Source organism: Microcaecilia unicolor, chromosome 8, assembly GCF_901765095.1.
Source record: "Microcaecilia unicolor chromosome 8, aMicUni1.1, whole genome shotgun sequence".
NCBI lineage: Eukaryota > Metazoa > Chordata > Amphibia > Gymnophiona > Siphonopidae > Microcaecilia > Microcaecilia unicolor.
The window spans coordinates 94,183,913-94,206,962 of NC_044038.1; the positions used below are offsets into that span (position 1 = coordinate 94,183,913).

General features: G+C 49.4%; 1 protein-coding gene across 1 annotated transcript in view; it reads left to right on the forward strand.

Moving 5' to 3' along the window:
- ARHGAP33 (Rho GTPase activating protein 33) overlaps window positions 1–23,050 on the forward strand; it is a 513,356-nt gene that overhangs the window by 472,352 nt on the left and 17,954 nt on the right. The window contains exon 26 of the mRNA XM_030213378.1: window positions 13,849–14,216. Within this exon, the coding sequence (XP_030069238.1) occupies window positions 13,849–14,216 (368 nt within the window). The remainder of the gene's footprint in view (window positions 1–13,848; window positions 14,217–23,050) is intronic.

The following is a 23,050-nucleotide window of genomic DNA, read 5'->3' on the forward strand; positions in this document are numbered from 1 at the left end:
CGAGGCATCGGACCTCTGCATCGGCGCCGAGACATCGGATAGCTGCATCGACGTCGGTGGTACCGGGACCTCGTCTGCTGATGTCGTCGGACGGTGGTGCATCGTCTGGAGTGCAGGTGAGGGCTGTCCATTCCACTGCTGGTGGCGGTGAGCCTTCGGGTGGGTCTCCCCCTACCCTGGGGCTCCTGCGGTACAGCCCCCCCGAGGACCGACCTCCTTCGGCCTCGGCCCCGAGGAAGCGACGGCTGGATTCTACGTCCTCCTCGTCGGTACCGGGAAGCTCCGGTGACATGCTTCGTTCCAAGAAGTCGAAGAAGCATCGTCACCGGTCCCCTTCCCGTGTCGGTACCGAGAGCTCTGGGTCGCCGAGGGAGTCGGCACCCAGCAGGCATCGGCACCGAGAGGACCGCTCACCCTCTGTTTAGGAGGTGTCGATGCGCTCCACTCTGGACAGCCCGGAACAGCCTCCACACCCGGAACAGGTTCTGACGTCGACGCCTGCATCGACTTCCATGCCTTTCTCTGCAGCCGCTCTGAACGAGAGCCTCCGGGCCGTTCTCCCAGAGATTCTGGGAGAGCTGTTGCGCCCTACCCCTCCGGTACCGGTGGTGCTTGCGCCACCGGTACCGTCGAGCGTGGCGCCGGCAGGTCCATCGCCCGAGGTGAGGTCTCCGGCGTCGGTGCCGCGTGCGGTGCCGGCTGCCGTCGCCTCCCAGGAAGGCTCCCCGACTACGTCGGCGGAGGGAGCTTCGCCGATGCGGGCGAGGGAGTCTACCTCTCGACGCCCCCATCGTGGACGTGGTTCCACGGAGTCGAGTCGGGCACGGTTGCAGACACAGGTCCGTGAACTTGTGTCTGACACCGAGGGTGAGGCCTCGTGGGAAGAGGAAGAGGACCCCAGATATTTCTCTGACGAGGAGTCTGAGGGTCTTCCTTCCGATCCCACTCCCTCTCCTGAAAGACAGCTTTCCCCTCCTGAGAGCCTGTCTTTCGCTTCCTTTGTCCGGGAGATGTCTACGGCCATCCCCTTCCCAGTGGTTGTGGAGGACGAGCCCAGGGCTGAAATGTTTGAGCTCCTGGACTATCCTTCTCCACCTAAGGAAGCGTCCACTGTTCCCCTGCACCATGTCCTCAAAAAGACATTGCTGGCGAACTGGACCAAGCCTTTAACTAATCCCCACATCCCCAAGAAGATCGAGTCCCAGTACCAGATCCATGGGGACCCAGATCTGATGCGCACCCAGTTGCCTCATGATTCTGGAGTTGTGGATCTGGCCCTAAAGAAGGCTAAGAGTTCTAGGGAGCATGCTTCGGCGCCCCTGGGCAAGGACTCTAGAACCTTAGACTCCTTTGGGAGGAAGGCCTACCATTCTTCTATGCTCGTGGCCAAAATTCAGTCTTACCAGCTCTACACGAGCATACACATGCGGAACAATGTGCGGCAGTTGGCGGGCTTGGTTGATGCTCTCCCCCCTGAGCAAGCCAAGCCTTTTCAGGAGGTGGTCAGGCAGCTGAAGGCGTGCAGAAAATTCCTGGCCAGAGGGGTGTATGACACCTTTGATGTTGCGTCCAGGGCCGCTGCTCAAGGTGTGGTGATGCGCAGGCTCTCATGGCTGCGTGCCTCCGACCTGGAGAATAGAATCCAGCAGCGGATTGCGGACTCGCTTTGCCGTGCGGATAATATTTTTGGAGAGAAAGTCGAACAGGTGGTAGAGCAGCTCCACCAGCGGGACACCGCATTCGACAAGTTCTCCCGCCGGCAGCCTTCAGCTTCTACCTCTACAGGTAGACGATTTTTCGGGGGAAGGAAGACTGTTCCCTACTCTTCTGGCAAGCGTAGGTACAATCCTCCTTCTCGACAGCCTGCAGCCCAGGCTAAGCCACAGCGCACTCGCTCTCATCAGCAGCGTGCGACTCAGCAAGGCCCCTCGGCTCCCCAGCAAAAGCAAGGGGCGAGCTTTTGACTGGCTCCAGCAGAGCATAGCCGCCATCCAAGTGTCAGTGCCGGGCGACCTGCCAGTCGGAGGGAGGTTGAAAGCTTTTCACCAAAGGTGGCCTCTCATAACCTCCGATCAGTGGGTTCTCCAAATAGTCCGGCAAGGATACACCCTCAATTTGGCCTCAAAACCTCCAAATTGTCCACCGGGAGCTCAGTCTTACAGCTTCCAGCACAAGCAGGTACTTGCAGAGGAACTCTCCGCCCTTCTCAGCGCCAATGCGGTCGAGCCCGTGCCATCCGGGCAAGAAGGGCTGGGATTCTATTCCAGGTACTTCCTTGTGGAAAAGAAAACAGGGGGGATGCGTCCCATCCTAGACCTAAGGGCCCTGAACAAATATCTGGTCAAAGAAAAGTTCAGGATGCTTTCCCTGGGCACCCTACTTCCCATGATTCAGGAAACGATTGGCTATGCTCTCTGGACTTGAAGGATGCCTACACACACATCCCGATACTGCCAGCTCACAGACAGTATCTGCGATTTCAGCTGAGCACACGTCACTTCCAGTACTGTGTGCTACCCTTTGGGCTCGCCTCTGCTCCCAGGGTGTTCACAAAGTGCTTGGCTGTAGTAGCAGCAGCACTTCGCAGGCTGGGGGTGCACGTGTTCCCATATCTCGACGATTGGCTGGTGAAGAACACGTCCGAGGCAGGAGCCCTGCAGTCCATGCAGATGACTATTCGCCTCCTGGAGCTACTGGGGTTTGTGATAAATTACCCAAAGTCCCATCTTCTCCCGGCGCAGAGACTCGAATTCATAGGAGCTCTGCTGGATTCTCGGACGGCTCGCGCCTATCTCCCAGAGGCGAGGGCCAACAACTTGTTGTCCCTCGTCTCGCAGGTGCGAGCGTCCCAGCAGATCACAGCTCGGCAGATGTTGAGATTGCTGGGCCACATGGCCTCCACAGTTCATGTGACTCCCATGGCCCGCCTTCACATGAGATCTGCTCAATGGACCCTAGCTTCCCAGTGGTTTCAGGCTGCTGGGGATCTAGAAGACGTGATCCACCTGTCCACGAGTTTTCTCGAATCCCTGTATTGGTGGACGATTTGCTCCAATTTGACTCTGGGACGTCCTTTCCAAATTCCTCAGCCACAAAAAGTGCTGATCACGGATGCGTCTCTCCTGGGATGGGGAGCTCATGTCGATGGGCTTCACACCCAAGGAAGCTGGTCCCTCCAGGAACGCGATCTACAGATCAATTTCCTGGAGTTGCGAGCGATCTGGAACGCTCTGAAGGCTTTCAGAGATTGGCTGTCCCACCAAATTATCCAAATTCAGACAGACAACCAGGTTGCCATGTACTACGTCAACAAGCAGGGGGGCACCGGATCTCGCCCCCTGTGTCAGGAAGCCGTCAGCATGTGGCTCTGGGCTCGCCGTCACGGCATGGTGCTCCAAGCCACATATCTGGCAGGCGTAAACAACAGTCTGGCCGACAGGTTGAGCAGGATTATGCAACCTCACGAGTGGTCGCTCAATTCCCGAGTGGTGTGCCAGATCTTCCAAGCGTGGAGCACCCCCTTGGTGGATCTCTTCGCATCTCGAGCAAACCACAAAGTCCCTCAGTTCTGTTCCAGGCTTCAGGCCCACGGCAGACTGGCATCGGATGCCTTCCTCCTGCATTGGGGGGAGGGCCTGCTGTATGCTTATCCTCCCATTCCTCTGGTGGGGAAGACTTTGTTGAAACTCAAGCAAGACCGAGGCACCATGATTCTGATTGCTCCCTTTTGGCCGCGTCAGATCTGGTTCCCTCTTCTTCTGGAGTTATCCTCCGAAGAACCGTGGAGATTGGAGTGTTTTCCGACCCTCATCACGCAGGATGAAGGGGCTCTTCTGCATCCCAGCCTCCGGTCCCTGGCTCTCACGGCCTGGATGTTGAGAGCGTAGACTTTGCCTCTTTGAGTCTGTCAGAGGGTGTCTCCCGTGTCTTGCTTGCTTCCAGGAAAGATTCCACTAACAGGAGTTACTTCTTTCTATGGAGGAGGTTTGCCGTCTGGTGTGACAGCAAGGCCCTAGATCCTCGCTCTTGTCCTACACAGACCCTGCTTGAATACCTTCTGCACTTGTCTGAGTCTGGCCTCAAGACCAACTCTGTAAGGGTTCACCTTAGTGCAATCAGTGCATACCATTACCATGTGGAAGGTAAGCCGATCTCAGGACAGCCTTTAGTTGTTCGCTTCATGAGAGGTTTGCTTTTGTCAAAGCCCCCTGTCAAGCCTCCTACAGTGTCATGGGATCTCAATGTCGTTCTCACCCAGCTGATGAAACCTCCTTTTGAGCCACTGAACTCCTGCCATCTGAAGTACTTGACCTGGAAGGTCATTTTCTTGGTGGCAGTTACTTCAGCTCGTAGAGTCAGTGAGCTTCAGGCCCTGGTAGCCCAGGCCCCTTACACCAAATTTCATCATAACAGAGTAGTCCTCCGCACTCACCCTAAGTTCTTGCCAAAGGTCGTGTCGGAGTTCCATCTGAACCAGTCAATTGTCTTGCCAACATTCTTTCCCCGTCCTCATTCCTGCCCTGCTGAACGTCAGCTGCACACATTGGACTGCAAGAGAGCATTGGCCTTCTATCTGGAGCGGACGCAGCCCAACAGACAGTCCGCCCAATTGTTTGTTTCTTTTGATCCCAATAGGAGGGGAGTGGCTGTGGAGAAACGCACCATATCCAATTGGCTAGCAGATTGCATTTCCTTCACTTACGCCCAGGCGGGGCTGGCTCTTGAGGGTCATGTCACGGCTCATAATGTTAGAGCCATGGCTGCGTCGGTAGCCCACTTGAAGTCAGCCTCCATTGAAGAAATTTGCAAAGCTGCGACGTGGTCATCTGTCCACACATTCACATCTCATTACTGCCTGCAGCAGGATACCCGACGCGACAGTCGGTTCGGGCAGTCAGTTCTTCAGAACCTGTTTGGGCTTTAGGATCCAACTCCACCCCCCGAGGGCCCTGTTTTTTCTGTTCCAGGCTGCACTCTCAGTTAGTTGGTAAATTTTTTAGGTCAATCTCAGTTATGTCCTCGCTGTTGCGAGGCCCAATTGACCATGGTTGTTGTTTTGAGTGAGCCTGGGGGCTAGGGATACCCCATCAGTGAGAACAAGCAGCCTGCTTGTCCTCGGAGAAAGCGAATGCTACATACCTGTAGAAGGTATTCTCCGAGGACAGCAGGCTGATTGTTCTCACAAACCCGCCCGCCTCCCCTTTGGAGTTGTGTCTTCCCTTGTCTTTGTCTTGCTACATATGAGACTGGCCGGCTCGAGCCGGTTTCGGGCGGGAAGACGGCCGCGCATGCGCGGTGCGCGGTGCGCGCGAGGGCTAGCAAAGGACTTTGCTAGTGAAGATTCCGATTGGAGGGGCTGCCGTGGACGTCACCCATCAGTGAGAACAATCAGCCTGCTGTCCTCGGAGAATACCTTCTACAGGTATGTAGCATTCGCTTTCGGGTTCCTCTTTCCCACATGCATCACTTTGCACTTGCTCACATTAAACATCATCTGACATTTAGATGCCCAGTCTCCCAGTCTCGTAAGGTACTCATGTAATTTTTCACATTCCTCCTGCAATTTAACGACTTTGAGTAACTTTGTGTCGTCTGCAAATTTAATTACCTCACTAGTTATTCCCATCTCTAGGTCATTTATAAATATGTTAAAAAGCAACTCTTTTTGCTTTCACAGATCTTTGTTTACTTCACAGCTCTACACATGACTGTGTTTCTCCCCAAAGGTGTCTTTAGGAGCTGTTGATAAGCCACCTCAAATGTATGGCATCACTGAAATTTACAATACATGAAGAAAACTTAAATGAACAACATTGTAATTCTCTTACCTTCAGGGTTTTTTTTGAGGGGGTACTGAGTACCAGCACCTTTTCCATTGTGTGCTGAAATTGGCCCATGGTCCCCAAGTTTTAATGAAAGAGCTCAGGTTCTACACACCAATTCTGCCTTGTCATAGATTCTGTGACTGGTTGCAGGGGTCCTGGCTATTGTGGGGTGAGTCCCTCAGTGATCACCTCGTCCCTGAAGGGTGGCCTGACATTTGAGTACCGGCACCCTTTTTGCTAGAAGAAACACACTGCTTACCTTGAATTAAAACTTCCTCAAAATACATATTGCTTACCTACATTTATATTCCACAACATACTTCTAGCACTATTGTCAGGATGGGAACCAGTTCGGATTTGACTGCCTTTAATGCTGACACATGCGCCTTAGAATCAGTCTTATATAGAGCCCCTCTATCCACAAGTCATAATACCTTAATTATCTGCAAATTGGATTCACTCTATACTACAATTAAATAATTTCAGTCCACTCTGCTTCTTTATTTAATTCAAAAGGATGGTGTTATGATTGGGGTCTGAACCCCTCTCAAACTTACCTCTTTCCTGGGGGTCAGCTTCTTAGCTGGCTTCTGTTTCTTTTGTCTGTCCTTTCTGAGCTGGCTCTGTCTCTCTGTGCTGGCAGCTTCCAGCAGCATGGGGTTAATTGTTTGACTTTACTACAGCTGTGTGGGTGGATTGAGTTAGCTCTACCTCTCTTTGGGTGTACTGGCTTCAAGTGCTTCACGGTGTTGCATTGGTGTGGGTTGGGCCTCTCTGGGTCAGTGTGCTTTCATCAGGGAGGGCCTTGATAAGGAAGTGGTGTTGTTTCCTTCAGGGCCTTTGCAACGGTGGTGTTTGCTTTAGGTAGGGTGGTGCAGTGTGCACTTCTGACTTTGTGTCTAGTTTCCCTGCTTGCTTTTGCTAAGGTCCAGGTTAGTGTTAGTGCAGTGTGCACTGGTGACTGTGTGTTTAGCTTTCCTGCTTTTCCCTTATAGTTCCCCTGCTTTTCCCTCTTGGTTTTGGAAGCATTGCTGTGTGTAGGGCTTTGAAGCTCTGTTGCTGATAGATAGGGTTACCATACGTCCGGATTTCCCCGGACATGTCCTCTTTTTGAGGGCATGTCCGGGGCGTCCGGCGGATTTTGCCCCCGCCCACGTTTGTCCGGATTTCTGGACAAACGTGGGCGCGGGTGCGGGCAGGCGCGTGCGTGCGGTGGGCGTGTGGGCGGGCGATCGGCGCGTGGTCTCCCGTTCCCTCCCCTTCCTTACCATGTTCCCTGGTGGTCTAGTGACGTCTTCGGGGCAGGAAAGAGCCCCCTCTTTCCTGCCCGGAGCGCTGCCTCCCCTGTCTATCATCCTTCTCGGTCTGGCTGGGGATTCAAAATGGCCGCCGAGAGTTGAACTCTCGCGAGGCCGCTTTAACTCTCGGTGGCCATTTTGAATCCCCAGCCATACCGAGGAGGATGCAGCAGGCAAGGGCAGGCAGCGCTCCGGGCAGGAAAGAGGGGGCTCTTTCCTGCCCCGAAGAGAAGACGCTACTAGACCACCAGGGTTAGACAGTAAGTGAGGGGGGGGTATGTGATGGGGGGGAGGGGACTATGTGACGGGGGGGGGAATAGGGGCGGAACCCGGACCTGAAGGGGGCGGGGCATGGGCGGGGCATGGGCGGGGCATGAGGCGGGGCGGGGCGGGGTAGGGGGCGTGACATGTGTCCTCTTTTTCAGAGGACACAAAATGGTAACCCTACTGATAGAAGTACTTCAGGGTTTGGTGTTGTTAGGAACACTGCAGAGTTTGCTGTTAGAAGTACTTCTGGTGTTTGTGCTATTAGGAGCATTGCAGTCTTTGCTGTTGGTGTTTGGTGATTTAGAATCACTTTTGGCTTATGTGTTAGCATCCCTGCTTTTTCCTTGTGGCTCCCCTGTCTTCCCTTTTAGTGCTAGGAGCTCTTCTGGTTGCTTGCCAGAGTAGTGCTTAGGAAGCTCCTTGTTAGTTTTGTATCTAGCTTGCTAGAGCAGTGCTTAGGTAGCTTGTTAGTTTTGTGTTTAGCTTGTTAGTGTAGAGCTCTGCTTGTAGCTTGGTGCTTAGTAGCACCTGTGTTAGCTTTGTGTTTAGTTCCCTACTCTGTTAGTTTAGGGCTTAGGAAGTCCCTTTCTTGAGCAGGGCTTAGGAGCTCCTGTTTAGTATAGGGCTTAGGAAGTCCTTTTGTCAGTTTACTGATAGGAACACTCCTGCTGGTTTAGGGCTTGGGAGCACGTAGATCAGTTTAGGTTTAGGAGCACTTCTGTTTCCAGTCCTGGTCCCTGTGTTATCCGGTATCCAGTAAGCCCTGCCGGCTACTCGAACCCAGGAGCTCAACTCCTGGGGGGCTTAGTAGCTAAGTGCAGGTGAAGCTGTGTGGACCAGTCCGGTGTGCTCCAGTCCTGTGTCCTCCTGTCCGGGGGATTTCAGTCCATGTGTTCCGGTTCGCTGGGCAGTGCCTGCAGTCCCTGCCGGTGGTCTTGCCCAGTGTTGGTTGGTGGGTTTTGCCTGCTGCTGTCGCTCCTCAGCAGCAGCCCAAGGGCTCACGTTTGCTCCAGAGCCCGGCCCCGCGGGCTCTGAACCTGAGAACCTGACAGATTGCAAAGGCCATGAGCCCGGCAAGAACCCCCGCCCAGCTGACCCAGCTTGGGGTCCAGCTCCATCGTTGTTCTTGATCCTTCTATGACTCTTCGTCAGTATCGTGGGAAACTTTTGTCTCATCCTGTTTTGAAGAAGACCCCTGAAGCGGCAGCTGAGAGAAAACGTGTCCGTTGGCTTGGAATCGCTGAAAACCCAGTTTCAGATATGGACCCTTTCATCATGCTCTCAGAGTATTGCCGCAGCCTTGTCTTGAATCCAGCTTTGTGGGATACTCCTGAAGCTGTCGCTGAGAGGAGACGTCTTGGGAATTCCACGCTCTGGGCCCAGCAGGGGTCCAGTCCCGTTCAGGCAGCGCGCCCAGACAAGCCTCTGAATCCAGTCCGAGCAGCGCGTCCAGCCAAGCTTCAGAGTCCAGTCCAGAGTGCGCTTCGAACCGAGCCTCCTATCCCAGTTCAGGTGGCGCCTCCACGCAAGCCTCGGAGTCCAGTCCGAGGGACGCTGACCGAGCCGCCGATTCCAGTCCGAGTGGGGCGGTTAATCGAGTCTCCAAGTCCCGTCCAAGCTGTGCTTCCAGGCAAGTCTCTGAGTCCAGTTCGAGTGGCGCTTCAAACCGAGCCTCCTAGTACCAGGTTGGATCCCAGTTCCAACCCAATTTTTGATCTGGATCTGCGTATGACACTCCAGGATTACCGGGTTGCATTTTTGTCTGATCCAGCCTTGAAGGATACCCTTAAGCTGCCGCAGATAGAAAGCATGTCTCCTGGCTTGGGTTTGAAGAAAACCCAGTTTCTGCTATTGATCCCTCTACCAAGCTGTTCTTTTACCGCTTCCAACTCCTATCGGATCCAGCCCTGCGGGATACTCCTGAGGCCCAAGCTGAAAGAAGGTGGCTTAATAGTCCCGGGCCAAGTGCCAGTCCCGGCCGAGCTGCTGAGTCCACGCTGTGGGCTGAGTCTACACTGAGTGCTGAGGCCAGCCGTGATGCTGTGTCCACTCCGAGTTGCAGCAGTGGCAGCCAAGATGCTGAGTCCGGATCGAGTTGCAGCAGTGGCAGCCAAGATGCTGAGTCTGGATCGAGTTGCAGTTCCAGTCAAGATGCTGAGTCTGGATCGAGTTGCAGTTCCAGTCAAGATGCTGAGTCTGGATCAAGTTGTAGTTCCAGTCAAGATGCTGAGTCTGGATTGAGTTGCAGTTCCAGTCAAGATGCTGAGTCTGGATCGAGTTGCAGTTCCAGTCAAGATGCTGAGTCTGGATTGAGTTGCAGTTCCAGTCAAGATGCTGAGTATGGATTGAGTTGCAGTTCCAGTCAAGATACTGAGTCTGGATCGAGTTGTAGTTCCAGTCAAGATGCTGAGTCTGGATCGAGTTGTAGTTCCAGTCAAGATGCTGAGTCGGGAGTGAGTTGGAGTTCCAGTCAAGATGCTGAGTCTGGATCGAGATGCAGTCCCAGCCAGGATTTTGAGTCTACACCGAGTGCAGAGCCCAGCCAAGATGCTGAGTCCACGATGAGCGCTGAGTCTACACCGAGTGCAGAGCCCAGCCGAGATGACGAGTCCACGATGTGTGCTGAGTCTGCACCGATTGCAGAGTCCAGCCGAGATGCTGACTCAGAATTGAGTTGCAGCTCCGGTCAAGATGCTGAGTCCGGTGAGAGTTGCCGTCCCGGTCAAGATGCTGAGTCCGGTGAGAGTTGGAGTTCCAGTCCCAGGCAAGATGCTGAGTCCGGGTCAAGTTGCAGTTCCGGCCAAGATGCTGAGTCCGGGTCAAGTTGCAGTTCCAGTTCCAGGCAAGATGCTGAGTCCGGGTCAAGTTGCAGTCCCGGCCAAGATGCTGAGTCCGGGTCAAGTTGGAGTTGCAGTCCCGGCCAAGATGCTGAGTCCGAGTCAAGTTGCAGTCCCGGCCAAGATGCTGAGTCCGGGTCAAGTTGGCGTTCCAGTTCCAGGCAAGATGCTGAGTCCGGGTCAAGTTGCAGTCCCGGTCAAGATGCTGAGTCCGGAGCGAGTTCCAGTGCCAGCCGAGATGCTGAGTCTACGTTGAGTACCGAGTCTAGCCAAGAGGCGAGGTCCAGTCCGAAGTCCAGTTCGAGTACCTGTCCGGCTTCAGATTCCAGGATGGGTATGGGCTCTAGCCCAGTTCTGGCTGCTACAGTGGAGTGCCAGGAAGTCAAGGAAGTTGTGGACTCCTTCAGGAGATGGTTCCTGTTGAATAGAAATCCACTTGTTCCATCCAAGACTCTGATCCTGCCTAGCAGCCGTTCTAAAGAGCCTCGTGGCGGCCAAAGCCATTCTGGTTTCCTAGTTCCAGATGTACTTGTCACTTCCTGCCCAGCCGCCCAGATTTATGTTGTGAAACCCATTGGGAGATTTCATCACAGCTACCCATGGAGACCTAAATTGTCTTTTGAGACCTGGAGCTCCCTTGGGGACACGGGAGACTTGAGGGGGAGGTGCTGTTATGATTGGGGTCTGAACCCCTCTCAAACTTACCTCTTTCCTGGGGGTCAGCTTCTTAGCTGGCTTCTGTTTCTTTTGTCTGTCCTTTCTGAGCTGGCTCTGTCTCTCTGTGCTGGCAGCTTCCAGCAGCATGGGGTTAATTGTTTCACTTTACTACAGCTGTGTGGGTGGACTGAGTTAGCTCTACCTCTCTTTGGGTGTACTGGCTTCAAGTGCTTCACGGTGTTGCATTGGTGTGGGTTGGGTCTCTCTGGGTCAGTGTGCTTTCATCAGGGAGGGCCTTGATAAGGAAGTGGTGTTGTTTCCTTCAGGGCCTTTGCAACGGTGGTGTTTGCTTTAGGTAGGGTGGTGCAGTGTGCACTTCTGACTTTGTGTCTAGTTTCCCTGCTTGCTTTTGCTAAGGTCCAGGTTAGTGTTAGTGCAGTGTGCACTGGTGACTGTGTGTTTAGCTTTCCTGCTTTTCCCTTATAGTTCCCCTGCTTTTCCCTCTTGGTTTTGGAAGCATTGCTGTGTGTAGGGCTTTGGAAGCTCTGTTGCTGATAGAAGTACTTCAGGGTTTGGTGTTGTTAGGAACACTGCAGAGTTTGCTGTTAGAAGTACTTCTGGTGTTTGTGCTATTAGGAGCATTGCAGTCTTTGCTGTTGGTGTTTGGTGATTTAGAATCACTTTTGGCTTATGTGTTAGCTTCCCTGCTTTTTCCTTGTGGCTCCCCTGTCTTCCCTTTTAGTGCTAGGAGCTCTTCTGGTTGCTTGCCAGAGTAGTGCTTAGGAAGCTCCTTGTTAGTTTTGTATCTAGCTTGCTAGAGCAGTGCATAGGTAGCTTGTTAGTTTTGTGTTTAGCTTGTTAGTGTAGAGCTCTGCTTGTAGCTTGGTGCTTAGTAGCACCTGTGTTAGCTTTGTGTTTAGTTCCCTGCTCTGTTAGTTTAGGGCTTAGGAAGTCCCTTTCTTGAGCAGGGCTTAGGAGCTCCTGTTTAGTATAGGGCTTAGGAAGTCCTTTTGTCAGTTTACTGTTAGGAACACTCCTGCTGGCTTAGGGCTTGGGAGCACGTAGATCAGTTTAGGTTTAGGAGCACTTCTGTTTCCAGTCCTGGTCCCTGTGTCATCCGGTATCCAGTAAGCCCTGCCGGCTACTCGAACCCAGGAGCTCAACTCCTGGGGGGCTTAATAGCTAAGTGCAGGTGAAGCTGTGTGGACCAGTCCGGTGTGCTCCAGTCCTGTGTCCTCCTGTCCGGGGGATTCCAGTCCATGTGTTCCGGTTCGCTGGGCAGTGCCTGCAGTCCCTGCCGGTGTGCTTGCCCAGTGTTGGTTGGTGGGTTTTGCCTGCTGCTGTCGCTCCTCGGCAGCAGCCCAAGGGCTCACGTTTGCTCCAGAGCCCGGCCCCGTGGGCTCTGAACCTGAGAACCTGACAGATTGTATGTTTGCCAAGAAAACGGGGCAGCCTAAAGCTATGACTTTAATGCAGGGGGGAGTGGAGAGCAGCGGTGACCTCGGGCGGGCGGGTGGGGGCAAGGACATCCATAAAGGATATGTTTGGGTTTTTTTTTATTCTTACGTCCTTAGCATGCGCAGAGCAGCCAGCATAGCGCTTGGCTGCTCTGCGCGTACTCTACGGGCCGATTTTGCGATGGTTGAACGAAGGGTTAGTGAATGCAAGTGAGCTGCAACAAACAGCTCATTTGCATTCCCTATCCTTCGTGCATAGCCGTTCTGTACCGATTCGTTATGGAATTCGGTACGGAACGGCTCTAACGAGGAGTTTTGTGCATCTTGGCCTCAGTCTTTGGTGATGCCAGGCTTGGATTGCAGTGAGTGAGGCAATTGGCGCTCCAGAATGAGGCTTGGAACACACAGAGAGGCAATTGAGCATAAGAATGAGTCTTGGAATGCCCAGGGAGGCAGCTGAAGCACCAAACTGAGGCTTGGAACACTCATTGATTAAAAAGTGAATACCGCCCAAATAATCACAGGAGGACATTGGGGTCAGGAAGAAACTGAGGGCTGCAAGAGAGTAATAGCGTCTACTCCTGCGGTGGGAATAGAGGAGATAAATTGTGGGGATGGAATGGATTTTAGCGAGTTATGGGTGGGTATGGGTTAGATTCCAGTAGAGATGGGTGGAAATGGGTGAAATTTCTACCCCCGTGCAGCTCTCTAGCCTGGATCTGACCTGCAGTGCAGATTGCTCTAACTTTATTCCCCTTCTTTCTATACTGTCCGTAGACTGTAACTTCCCTCCTCTGGTCCTTTCTTTTCTCTCACTTTCTCGATAATATACTTTATATCATCGTAAACAATTTAGCTGAAAACCTCATAAGTGGTATAGCAAAGAACTTAATAAACTTGAAACTATATATGGTTTGGTTTTCAGAGGAGGGCTTGCTGTGATGCTTTTTGATCTTAGCACCCCTTTGTTTTTAGATGATATTGAGGCATATTTTCAAAACACTTAGACTTACAAAGTTATATAGCAACCTATGGAACTTTGTAAGTCTTAGTGCTTTGAAAATGAGCCCCATAGTGTCCTTTTAACCCACAGCACATTTTATGCTGAAACATCTGGATGTTGGATATGTACTTTTTTCCTGCATGGAAAGACATCTTGATCTAATTGGATATTGAAATAAGTAGTCAACAATTTCTCTAGCTGAGCTCTTCTATCATGCTGTGATATTTTGAAGCTTTGTGTATTTGGTTATTTGGAATTGTAAAGATACAGTTTTGGGATTTAAAGGCACATTTTTGTCTGCCCTACAGTTTCTCTCCTCCTCTGTGTTCATTTTCCTGCCTTAATCCGTCTTCCCATGTTTATCTAGTCTGTCTGTGTTTTATATTTCTCTCTTTCCCTTCTTGTCCCTGTATCTTCCTCCTTTCTGTTTCCTCTCTCTTCTTCTGTGTTCCCTTCCTCCCCAAAGCCAACTAGTGTAACAGGCCGTGTTTATCTTTGTTTCAGGTCCAGAGCTAGACACACATCAGACGCGGATCCTGACCCCCTTATCCATTTTCCACCATGTGCCACCTCCTCCTCCCCCAAAGAATCCAGCACGACTTATGGCACTAGCATTGGCAGAGAGCGCCCAGCGTGCCCTTGCACAGCAGCCCCAGAAGGCACAGAAGGAGGCTGCCTCAGAGCCAAGCTCTCACTTCCGCCGATCACTGTCCTTGGAGTGTGGGGAGACCCCAGAATCTGGCCCCCTGCGCTCCATGGCAAGTCTGCAGCCCGGTAAGAAGACAGATGGGCCAGCACCTCTGCAGAGACAGCAGAGCGAAGGTGGGCTGAAGAGTTCTGAACAGCAGCGAGACAGAAGAGAGGTCAGACAGGTGAGTGTGTGTATGTGTGCTTTTCTCACTGGTGATTCCTTTTGGGTCTTAGCAGTTCAGCAGAGTAAAAGATATGTCCCACTGAGGACTGGTAGCCCAATCAATGCCCATATGGGTGCAATTTGGTTTACTAGCCTTCGCTTATATAAATGTCCACCCTTCTTCCGGTTTAATTTTTGTCTGATTCAGATCAAAATATTTACCAGGCTCAGTTTTGTTTGGGTTTTTCTTTTTAAGCCTATGATCTCAGTTTTCTGCCTCCCTAGATTAGGACATGGTAAGGATTGGAGTGTTTTGCAGGGACCCAGGAAGGTGTGATTTCAGTCAGCAACAGCAATAAAATGATATATAAAAATCCATATCTGAGCTAGCCTTAACTGTCACAACTAAATAATCCAAGTCACAAATAAGGTTTATCAGTCAGCTACAGGTTGTCTGGACAGTGTTGATTTACTCCATTGCCTCTGTGGATCTTCACTTTTAGTTTATGTAAGAAAAGGAAAGCTGGAAATAGAATGTAAAACCAGGACTGGCTCAGCCTGACCAGATGAACTCTGTGAGTTGGGTAATGTGAGTTCTAATTCCGATTTGCACATTTAATTTTAGTTAGTTTAAATGAACACCGGATTTGCTTCACACTTTCCAAATCTCTTGCATTGGGTACAAGTCTCCAGCTTTGGAGGTCCATCTCACGCATAGCATTATAGCAGAAAATTCCCATTTAACACAGTGTCCTGCTGTTGCTGACTCTCAACCATTAGAGCGAGCAGGTTCAAACCTCATGAGATGGCACATCCTGCTGCTGATCTTGCAGTCCATGAGATGAGTAGCAGGATATGCAAGGGACAATGCTTGAACTCGTCTCTCCTGCTACCCCACCCAAAGCAGCAGCCTGAATGAAAGGCAGATGGAGTGAGGCAGACAGGGGCATATGATGAAGATTTACCACTTGAGAATTCTTCCCCCTTGACAGCTCTGTTTTACAGGAGGTATTGAAATCGGAAGCAAAACGTTTAACATACCTTTTGAAGTGCTTATCCAGCGGTGTAGGTTTTGGCTTTCTGATGTTGCTGGAACAATCATTGGAGTCCAAAGATCACACAATTGCTATAGTAAGATTAAAAATAGGTAAAAATATGGGGAGAAGCCTGTAAGTGATGGCGTGTGTGAAGGGGGAGGCGTCTCCTGCTTACCAGCTGTGGAGGTGTAAGAGCCTTTGGTTGTGTTCCGGTGCCTCCTGTCATTGGGCACTGTTGAGGATAGTCCCCCCTCCAACATCATTCAGGCCTTCACCTAGTGCTTCAAGAGGCTGACGCTGTTGGCAGGAAAATTGGGAAAAGCCTACAAGTGGCGGTGTGTGTATATGGGGGGGCCTCTCTCCCACTTACCAGCTGTGGTGGAGTAAGAATCTTCGGTGGTTCCTGTGTCTTCTGTTTTCATCATCTGGCCTTCCTCTAGCACTTCAAGAGGCTAGCACCTTTACATAGGCGGTTGCAGGGTGTGTCCAAAGGGACATGCCCAAAGGGACATGCATGCCTCCTGGGAACCCCTTGGAGCACCAGTGAGCTTCGGGGGCCATTAACCTTGTTGGAGTTGGAAGATTTTCCTTATTGGCTATGGAGACATGTAAAGGGGCTACTCTTTGGGGATGAAGAATCAACCTGGAGTTTATCTCTGAGCCCCCTCCCCCCCACCATAGAACTCCTTCTCCATTAGTTTTTCCAGTAGCAGGAGATTCCCAGGTGGTATCCCCTTCGCTTTTGGTGCCTCAACAGAATACTGTTGCTTCACTTCAACTGATTACCTTTGCAAAAATTCCTGATGTTATTAAAGTAACAGATTCTTGTGCTGTGGCCCCTTTAGAGGAGTCGGCTATGAAGATTACCTTGAAAGATTTGTATGGAAGAGATGTTAAAAATACAAATGTCTGCAACATTCTCTGAACAAGTGGTTAACAAATTAGCTAATGTGGATGCCAATTTGTCTATGTTGGATAAGAAAGTTTCAGGGATTCAGGGTCAGGTGGCAACTCTCCATCCTTCTTCATGTTCCATTGTTAAAGATTCTCATATACTTCAATTGAAAATGGAAGTGTTGGAGAATGCCCATAGAGTTGTAACCTCCGCTTTTTGAATTTTCCCCTTAGAAACTATTTTAAGGAGATCTTGGGTCTTTCTAATTCTGAAACCATTTCAATAATTACTATTATCTGCCTTCTAAGAAGATGCTCCAGGATAACCAGCAATGGGTGGATCAATTAGAGACACAGGAGTTTGATTTAACCTCGTTTTTGGAAGATGCACAAGACGTTATTACTACTAGGTCCTTCCTTCTAGTTACATGTAGTAATGAGAGTGATAAGTCACTGGTGTTGAATTTCTTTTTGAAAAAAGATATGATCGTCTGCGGATCAAAGATAAATGTTTTTTCTGATGCCTCCCGGGCTACCCAATTCAGACATAAGGCCTAGAGTGGTAGCCCTGGAAGTGAATTTTTCCCTAAAGTTTCCATGTAAATGTATTATCACTTTTCAGGGGAAAGAGTATGTATTCTGGGAATCATTGCAATTAGAAAATTTTCTTGCAGGACATGTTAAGTGACTCTTTAGATAGGAGTTAAAAACTTTTTCATGTTATTTTGAGGTATCATCCTCTGATTTTCTTTGGGGTTGTTTTTTCCAGTTTTATATGCAGGCAGTTTTCTCTCCTTGATGTGGGCTTGTAGGTTTTACTGTTTAATCAGAATGATATTGTTTTCCTTTAGTAAAAATTTCCTGTATTCCTTTTTCTTTTTTCTGTGTGATGGAAAATGTTTTAAATGGTGTAATTAAAAAAAAAAAAGTAAAAGTATATATTTGTAAAATCACTGCCACCATTCCTCCAAGCCCTCCCTCCACCTGTACTAGTAACATCCTTTCTTCGAGGACAACCAGGCATGATATTCTCACATGTGGATGATGTTATCCACGGAACCCGATGCAGGCGGTGCCCCCACCACGCATTCATGGGTGCCTTTCTGTCCGACACTCGAGTTAGGGACCAGCAGTCTAACATATTCTGTGGAGCAGAGAGGTTGGTTTTCTAATGTCTCCTCAGTGCGTTACCTCATATTTTTTTCCCTTGTTATTTTTAATCAATTTATTGATTTGTTTTTACTTATTTTTTAATTTTTCTTTTTTGGCCTTTGGGGCCTCTGAGCCCTTTTTTTGGCCAGGAAGCATCAACCATTTTCAGGTATGCAACTACTTGAACTCCCCGAGTCTCTGAGCCTTTTGACCTTGCGTCGGCCGTTTTTCCCTGCATGTCAACGAGGGTGCCAAGTGGCGTTAGAGTACTTGATGCAATAGGACCATTTCAGGCACAGTCTCCCATAACTGGATGTGGAGTGTTTTTAGATCTTTTTACCACCACCCCAAATTATTATGTACCAGCCACCCACAATTTGGAGTGATAAAAAACCAAGGCCACGTATGAGAAAAGCAATTTTATTACTTACCAAATACAAATACAATTAATTGTTTCTCATGGGAGAACAGCTCTGCTATACATAAGTACTATCTGAAATTGTCTCTCCGAAGTAATGCTCTGATACAGCTGCTTATATATCTTTTCTATAAACAATGCTTAACATAGCTTAAGCAAGTTATCTTCCTCAGAAATCATCTTGTTTTCTTTTCTCACCATCTGTTTCCCCTCTGTTGCTAAACCACATTTTTTGTCTATTCCTAATTGCCCCTTTCTCTTGCCTGCTTGCACACAAGAATGTCTTATCAGATCATGAGTTTCTGGTTCACATGCTTATCAGCTTTTCGCCCTTTGGCCCTGTTCCATGGTGCATGACCTGTGCACATTATTTACATCTCCCCCCTTGAAGGCCTTCGAGAGTAAGGGCTTAATTTGAACCTTTGCTGTAGTCCCATCCATTCCAGAGGGGAGCAATAAGTTCCTTTTCAGATGCATGTTAAGCTTAGGGAGATTATGGGTTTGAGTCACAATGTCAACTCCTTTTTACAGGTATCGGGCTATAGGTAACAAGAAAAGGTGGTTATAGTGAGATGTAAGTTGCCCCTCTTCAACCTTCCCTGGGCCTTATGTTACTTACAATGCTTTACCAAATGATCCTAGAGGAAGATACTGATGCGTAACAAAGGATGTCCCAAAGAAATTAAACATTATTTTCAACATTTGCAATCTCTGCATAATCTTTCATACAGTACATATGCATGTCCTATAGGTTCTCTTTTTTACTTAAAGCAGTTTCTTTTTTTTTTTTTTTTTAAATATCTTTATTATTAGAAGAAAAGACATGTAACATTTGAACATCACATTTCGGCTCAATGAAGCCAACTATTTCCAATATTTCCAATATCTAGCAGCCGATAATAACCTATGAATACAATGAATACATTGACTACATGTGTCAGCTAACAAACCTTGTTGTATAACCTTAACATAATACAACTTTCAAAATGAGGCCATTTTAAACATAAATATATCTCCTCTGCCCTTCCCTCTAACTTTTTAGTTTATACCCGTCTAACCCCCACCCCCCTCCCCGCTCCTGGAGATTCCTTCTTTGCAGAATACAGTACCTCAAACAGCTTCCATAAAGAACCATATGCCTGACCTCTCCCTCCAGTGGACTTACTGCGTTCCGTTTCCCATCTAGCCATCTGCAGCATTCTAGTCCACCACTGGTTGATAGCCGGCGGGTCTTCCAAAATCCAGTATGCTAATACCGTTTTTCGTGCCAGCATCAGCGCTACACATACAAACCGGACCTGAGATGGCTGCAACCCCTGTTCTCGCAACTGAGACTCATCCCCCAACAGCAAAATCCGGTAGGACCACTCTACAGCCTGTGCCAACAAATGCTCCAACACTTGCAGCACCCCTTTCCAGAATACATACAACTCAGTACACTCCAAAAAGGTATGTACTAAGGTGCCTTTGCTATGTTTACATCTTATGCAAGTGTCATCTTCCCAAAGCCCCATCCGCTTTCCTTTCTCTCTTGTTATAAAAGCACCATGTAGCAACCGAAACTGCATCTCCTGCAAATTTGCACTAGTTGTCAATTTAAATGACGCTGCAAAGTAGGTTGCCAACATGTTACCCGTGATTTCCTCCCCCACTTGTTCACCCCACCATTTTGCCAGGCCAGCAATGAAGAAGTCCTCCTTTTGCTCCCTTCCTATAGAATGCCATACCGCCAATTTGTTTGCAGCGTTCGGCATCTGACAAAACATCTTATCCAGCCGCAAAAAACTAGGCCCCCCCTCTTTCCTAGAAGACAAGGTCGCACAATAGTGCTTCAATTGAAGAAAAGGGAAATAATCTTCCTGCCCCAAGCTCCAAGAATTCCGAGCCTGCTCAAATGTGGGGAATATCCCCTGTCCCTCCACCGTAAAATGTCCCACATAATGACACCCATTTTTGGCCCACACTTTGAACCGCGACGCCCCCTGACCCGCTGGAAATGAGGGGTTATCTACTACTGTCAGAAACGGAGATGGTCCTGTGGCCTTTCCCAGTCCACCCCGCCACCAATTCCAGGCCTTTCTCAGAGGCTGAAGCAAACACTGGAGGTCTCCTTTCGAGCTTCCCTGTACTTGTAAACTATTAAACACTGAATACGGCAGCACCTCACCTTGCCAGATACCTTTTGGGGCATATTTAGCAGACCCAGAATGGAGCTCAAAAATCCACCTAAGTAGCGCTGCCACATTGTATAACCGCAGGTCCGGAAGATTTAATCCTCCCTTATTCCTAGCAATCGTCAATTTAGCAAAACTTATCCTGGCCCGCTTTCCCGCCCAAAGAAAAGTACCAATAAACCCCTTATAGTATAGTTCATCTTTTCGTGTTATCCAAAATGGCATCATCTGTAAGGGGTATAGAATCTTGGGCAACATAACCATTTTTACTAACGCTACACGCCCCAATAAAGAAAGGGGCAAATCTCTCCATCTGTGGCACAGTTTTTTAATGCCATCTAGCTTGTCCTGTATATTGCGACGATATACCACTCTCATATCCGCGTGCAAATACACTCCTAAATATTTTAAAGTTCCGGTTGACCAAGCTAAGGGAAACGTGTGGAGCTGCCTACACGCACAAGGGGAGGACACCGGCAAAGCCTCAGACTTATCAAAATTAATACATAGACCAGAGAAAGACCCAAATTGGACAATTAAGTCTATAAGAATAGGAACAGTCACGGATGCTCTATCTAGATATATAAGCATGTCATCTGCAAACAGATTAATTTTAAATTCTTGGGATCCCATTTTAATTCCCTGAACTTTGTCCGTCTGTCGAATTTTGATAGCAAAGGGTTCTAAGGACAGCACAAATAGCATCGGGGAGAGCGGGCACCCTTGCCGTGTGCCCTGCTTTAAGGAAAAGACAGATGACAATGCTCCATTTATTAATATCTGAGCTGTGGGATGGCTATATAAAGCGCGGATTCCTCCTAAGAAAGCTCCCATGATACCAAATTGCGGTAACACCCAAAATAGATAGTCCCACAAGATCTTATCAAATGCTTTTTCCGCGTCCAAACTTGTAATGATCGCATCTCCGGGTTTGCCCCCCCCCCCCCCTTTCTGCAACACTGTCAAGGCTCTCATAATATTGGAAGATGCATATCGGCCTGGCACGAATCCCGCCTGATCCGAGTGAACCAGGCCAGGTAAGACCCTCCCCAACCTATTTGCCATAATATTGGCAAAAAGCTTTATGTCTTGATTAAGGAGCGATATGGGCCTGTAGGAACCCAGCAATTCCTCATCTCGCCCAGGCTTAGGGAGTACCACTATGTGTGCATGTGTAAGTCTACCGCCCGCCTCCCCAGTTGTGCAGAGATGATGACATAATTCTTGAAAAGGGGGTCCTACGTTGGCACCTAATATCTTATAAAATTCAGGCCCTAGGCCGTCCGGACCGGGGGCCTTAGCCAACTTAAGGCGTTTCACTGCCTGAAGTACTTCCTCTCCCTTCACCGGCGCATTTAACTGATCTCTCTGCTCCTGCGATAACTGCGGTAAAGGAAGATTCTGAAAAAATAATTCCCGCTGGGTCCGATCTGTCTCTCCTGCATTATACAGTGCCTGATAGAATTTGACAAACTCTTCCTGGATGCCCTCAGATGTGGCCACTACCTGCCCTCCAGGAGATCTCACCTTCGTTATGATTTTTTTGGCCCCTCTGCCTTTTACCAGGGTCGACATCAATCTCCCCGCCTTATTCCCCCATCTATACAAATTAAATTTATACAAGCTGATATCCTGAGCCGCCCGCGCATTCAAAATATCATTAATTTGCCGGCGAGTGTCCAAATATTCCTTTTTTATCTCGTCTTCCCTCTGCCGTACATGCCTCCCCCTCAACTGTTGCAGATGGCTCGATAAGGCAATTAATCTACTATTACGCTCCCTGTTTAATTTTGCCCCATAGGCGATAATATGCCCCCGCATCACGGCCTTCCCCGCTTCCCAATAAGTTATAGGGTCTACTGATTCCGGGTCATTTTCCATTAGATAATTGTCCCACATCTTCAACAAAAAACTACGAAACTCAGGCTCCAAATACAACGTTGGATTCATACGCCACATCCTTGATGCACTGCCTTGGTGCCACTGGATGTCTGCCCAAATCAAACAATGATCCGACACTGCCCCGTCCACTATATCTGCCACCTGCACTTTCGACATAAGGGTTGTATCAACTAGTAAATAATCGAGCCATGCATATACCCCATGTACCTGAGAAAAAAAAGTGTAGTCATATGATTCTGGATGTAAGATCCGCCAGATATCCAGGAGCCCTAGCTCTTGTACTAGAAAGTTAATCCCTTTATCTTTTCATGCTGGAGGCCGCGGCGTTGCTGGCTTGCAATCTATCAAGGGGTCTGCAGTAATATTAAAATCTCCCCCCAGCACCAATTTGTACCCACTAACTGATACCAAATGAGCTAAAAGACCAGAAAAGAAAGAGTGGGAATATACATTTGGCGCATATATGGAGCATAAGGCCACCCTCTGCCCTGCAACCTCTCCTCACCATATGACAAACCGACCCTCTGGGTCTTGTACTAATTTATGCATGCTAACATGGTGCCTTCTATGGAATAATATAACCACCCCCTTTGTCTGTTATTAAAGGAAGATGACACTACCTCCCCAACCCACCCTTTTTGTAACTTCCGATGTTCTTGTTGTGAGAGATGAGTCTCCTGTAAAAACATCACATCAACTTTCATTTTATTACAGTATGCCAAAATTTTAGTCCGCTTAACCGGTGAGTGAATACCATCAACATTTAATGATCCTATTCTCAAACTACCCATCTGTCAGATCGAAAGGCGATATGCAGCCTTATGTCCGAGAACAAGGGGTGATGTCCCAGCTCACCACCCCCTCCCTTTCCAGGTGTTGCCTCGGTACCAATCTCCTCCATGTAACAGTATTCCTTATTTCTCCAGGAGCCTTCCCCCCACCCCAGCCCCTCCCCCTCCCCTCCCTCTCTTTCTCATCCCTGTCCCTCCCTTCGTTTGCTACATCCACACTCTGTGTACCATTCACTCCATCCAGTCAAATAGCTCCTTCCTCCCACTTCTCCCCTCCCATCCCCCTTCCCCCCTACCTGTGCCCACACCCTCAAGTCCCTTCCCACCCTCCCCTTTAGAACAACCAGTGTTACAACCCTCCCCTAAGAGAAAGCTACTCCCCTCCCCTCCTCCCCCCCCCCCCCGAAAAGGACCCTCAGCTTGCCTGAGCGCTGCATTTCCCTTTCTTAAACACCCACCACCCGTTTCAACATTTTCCCTTCAAC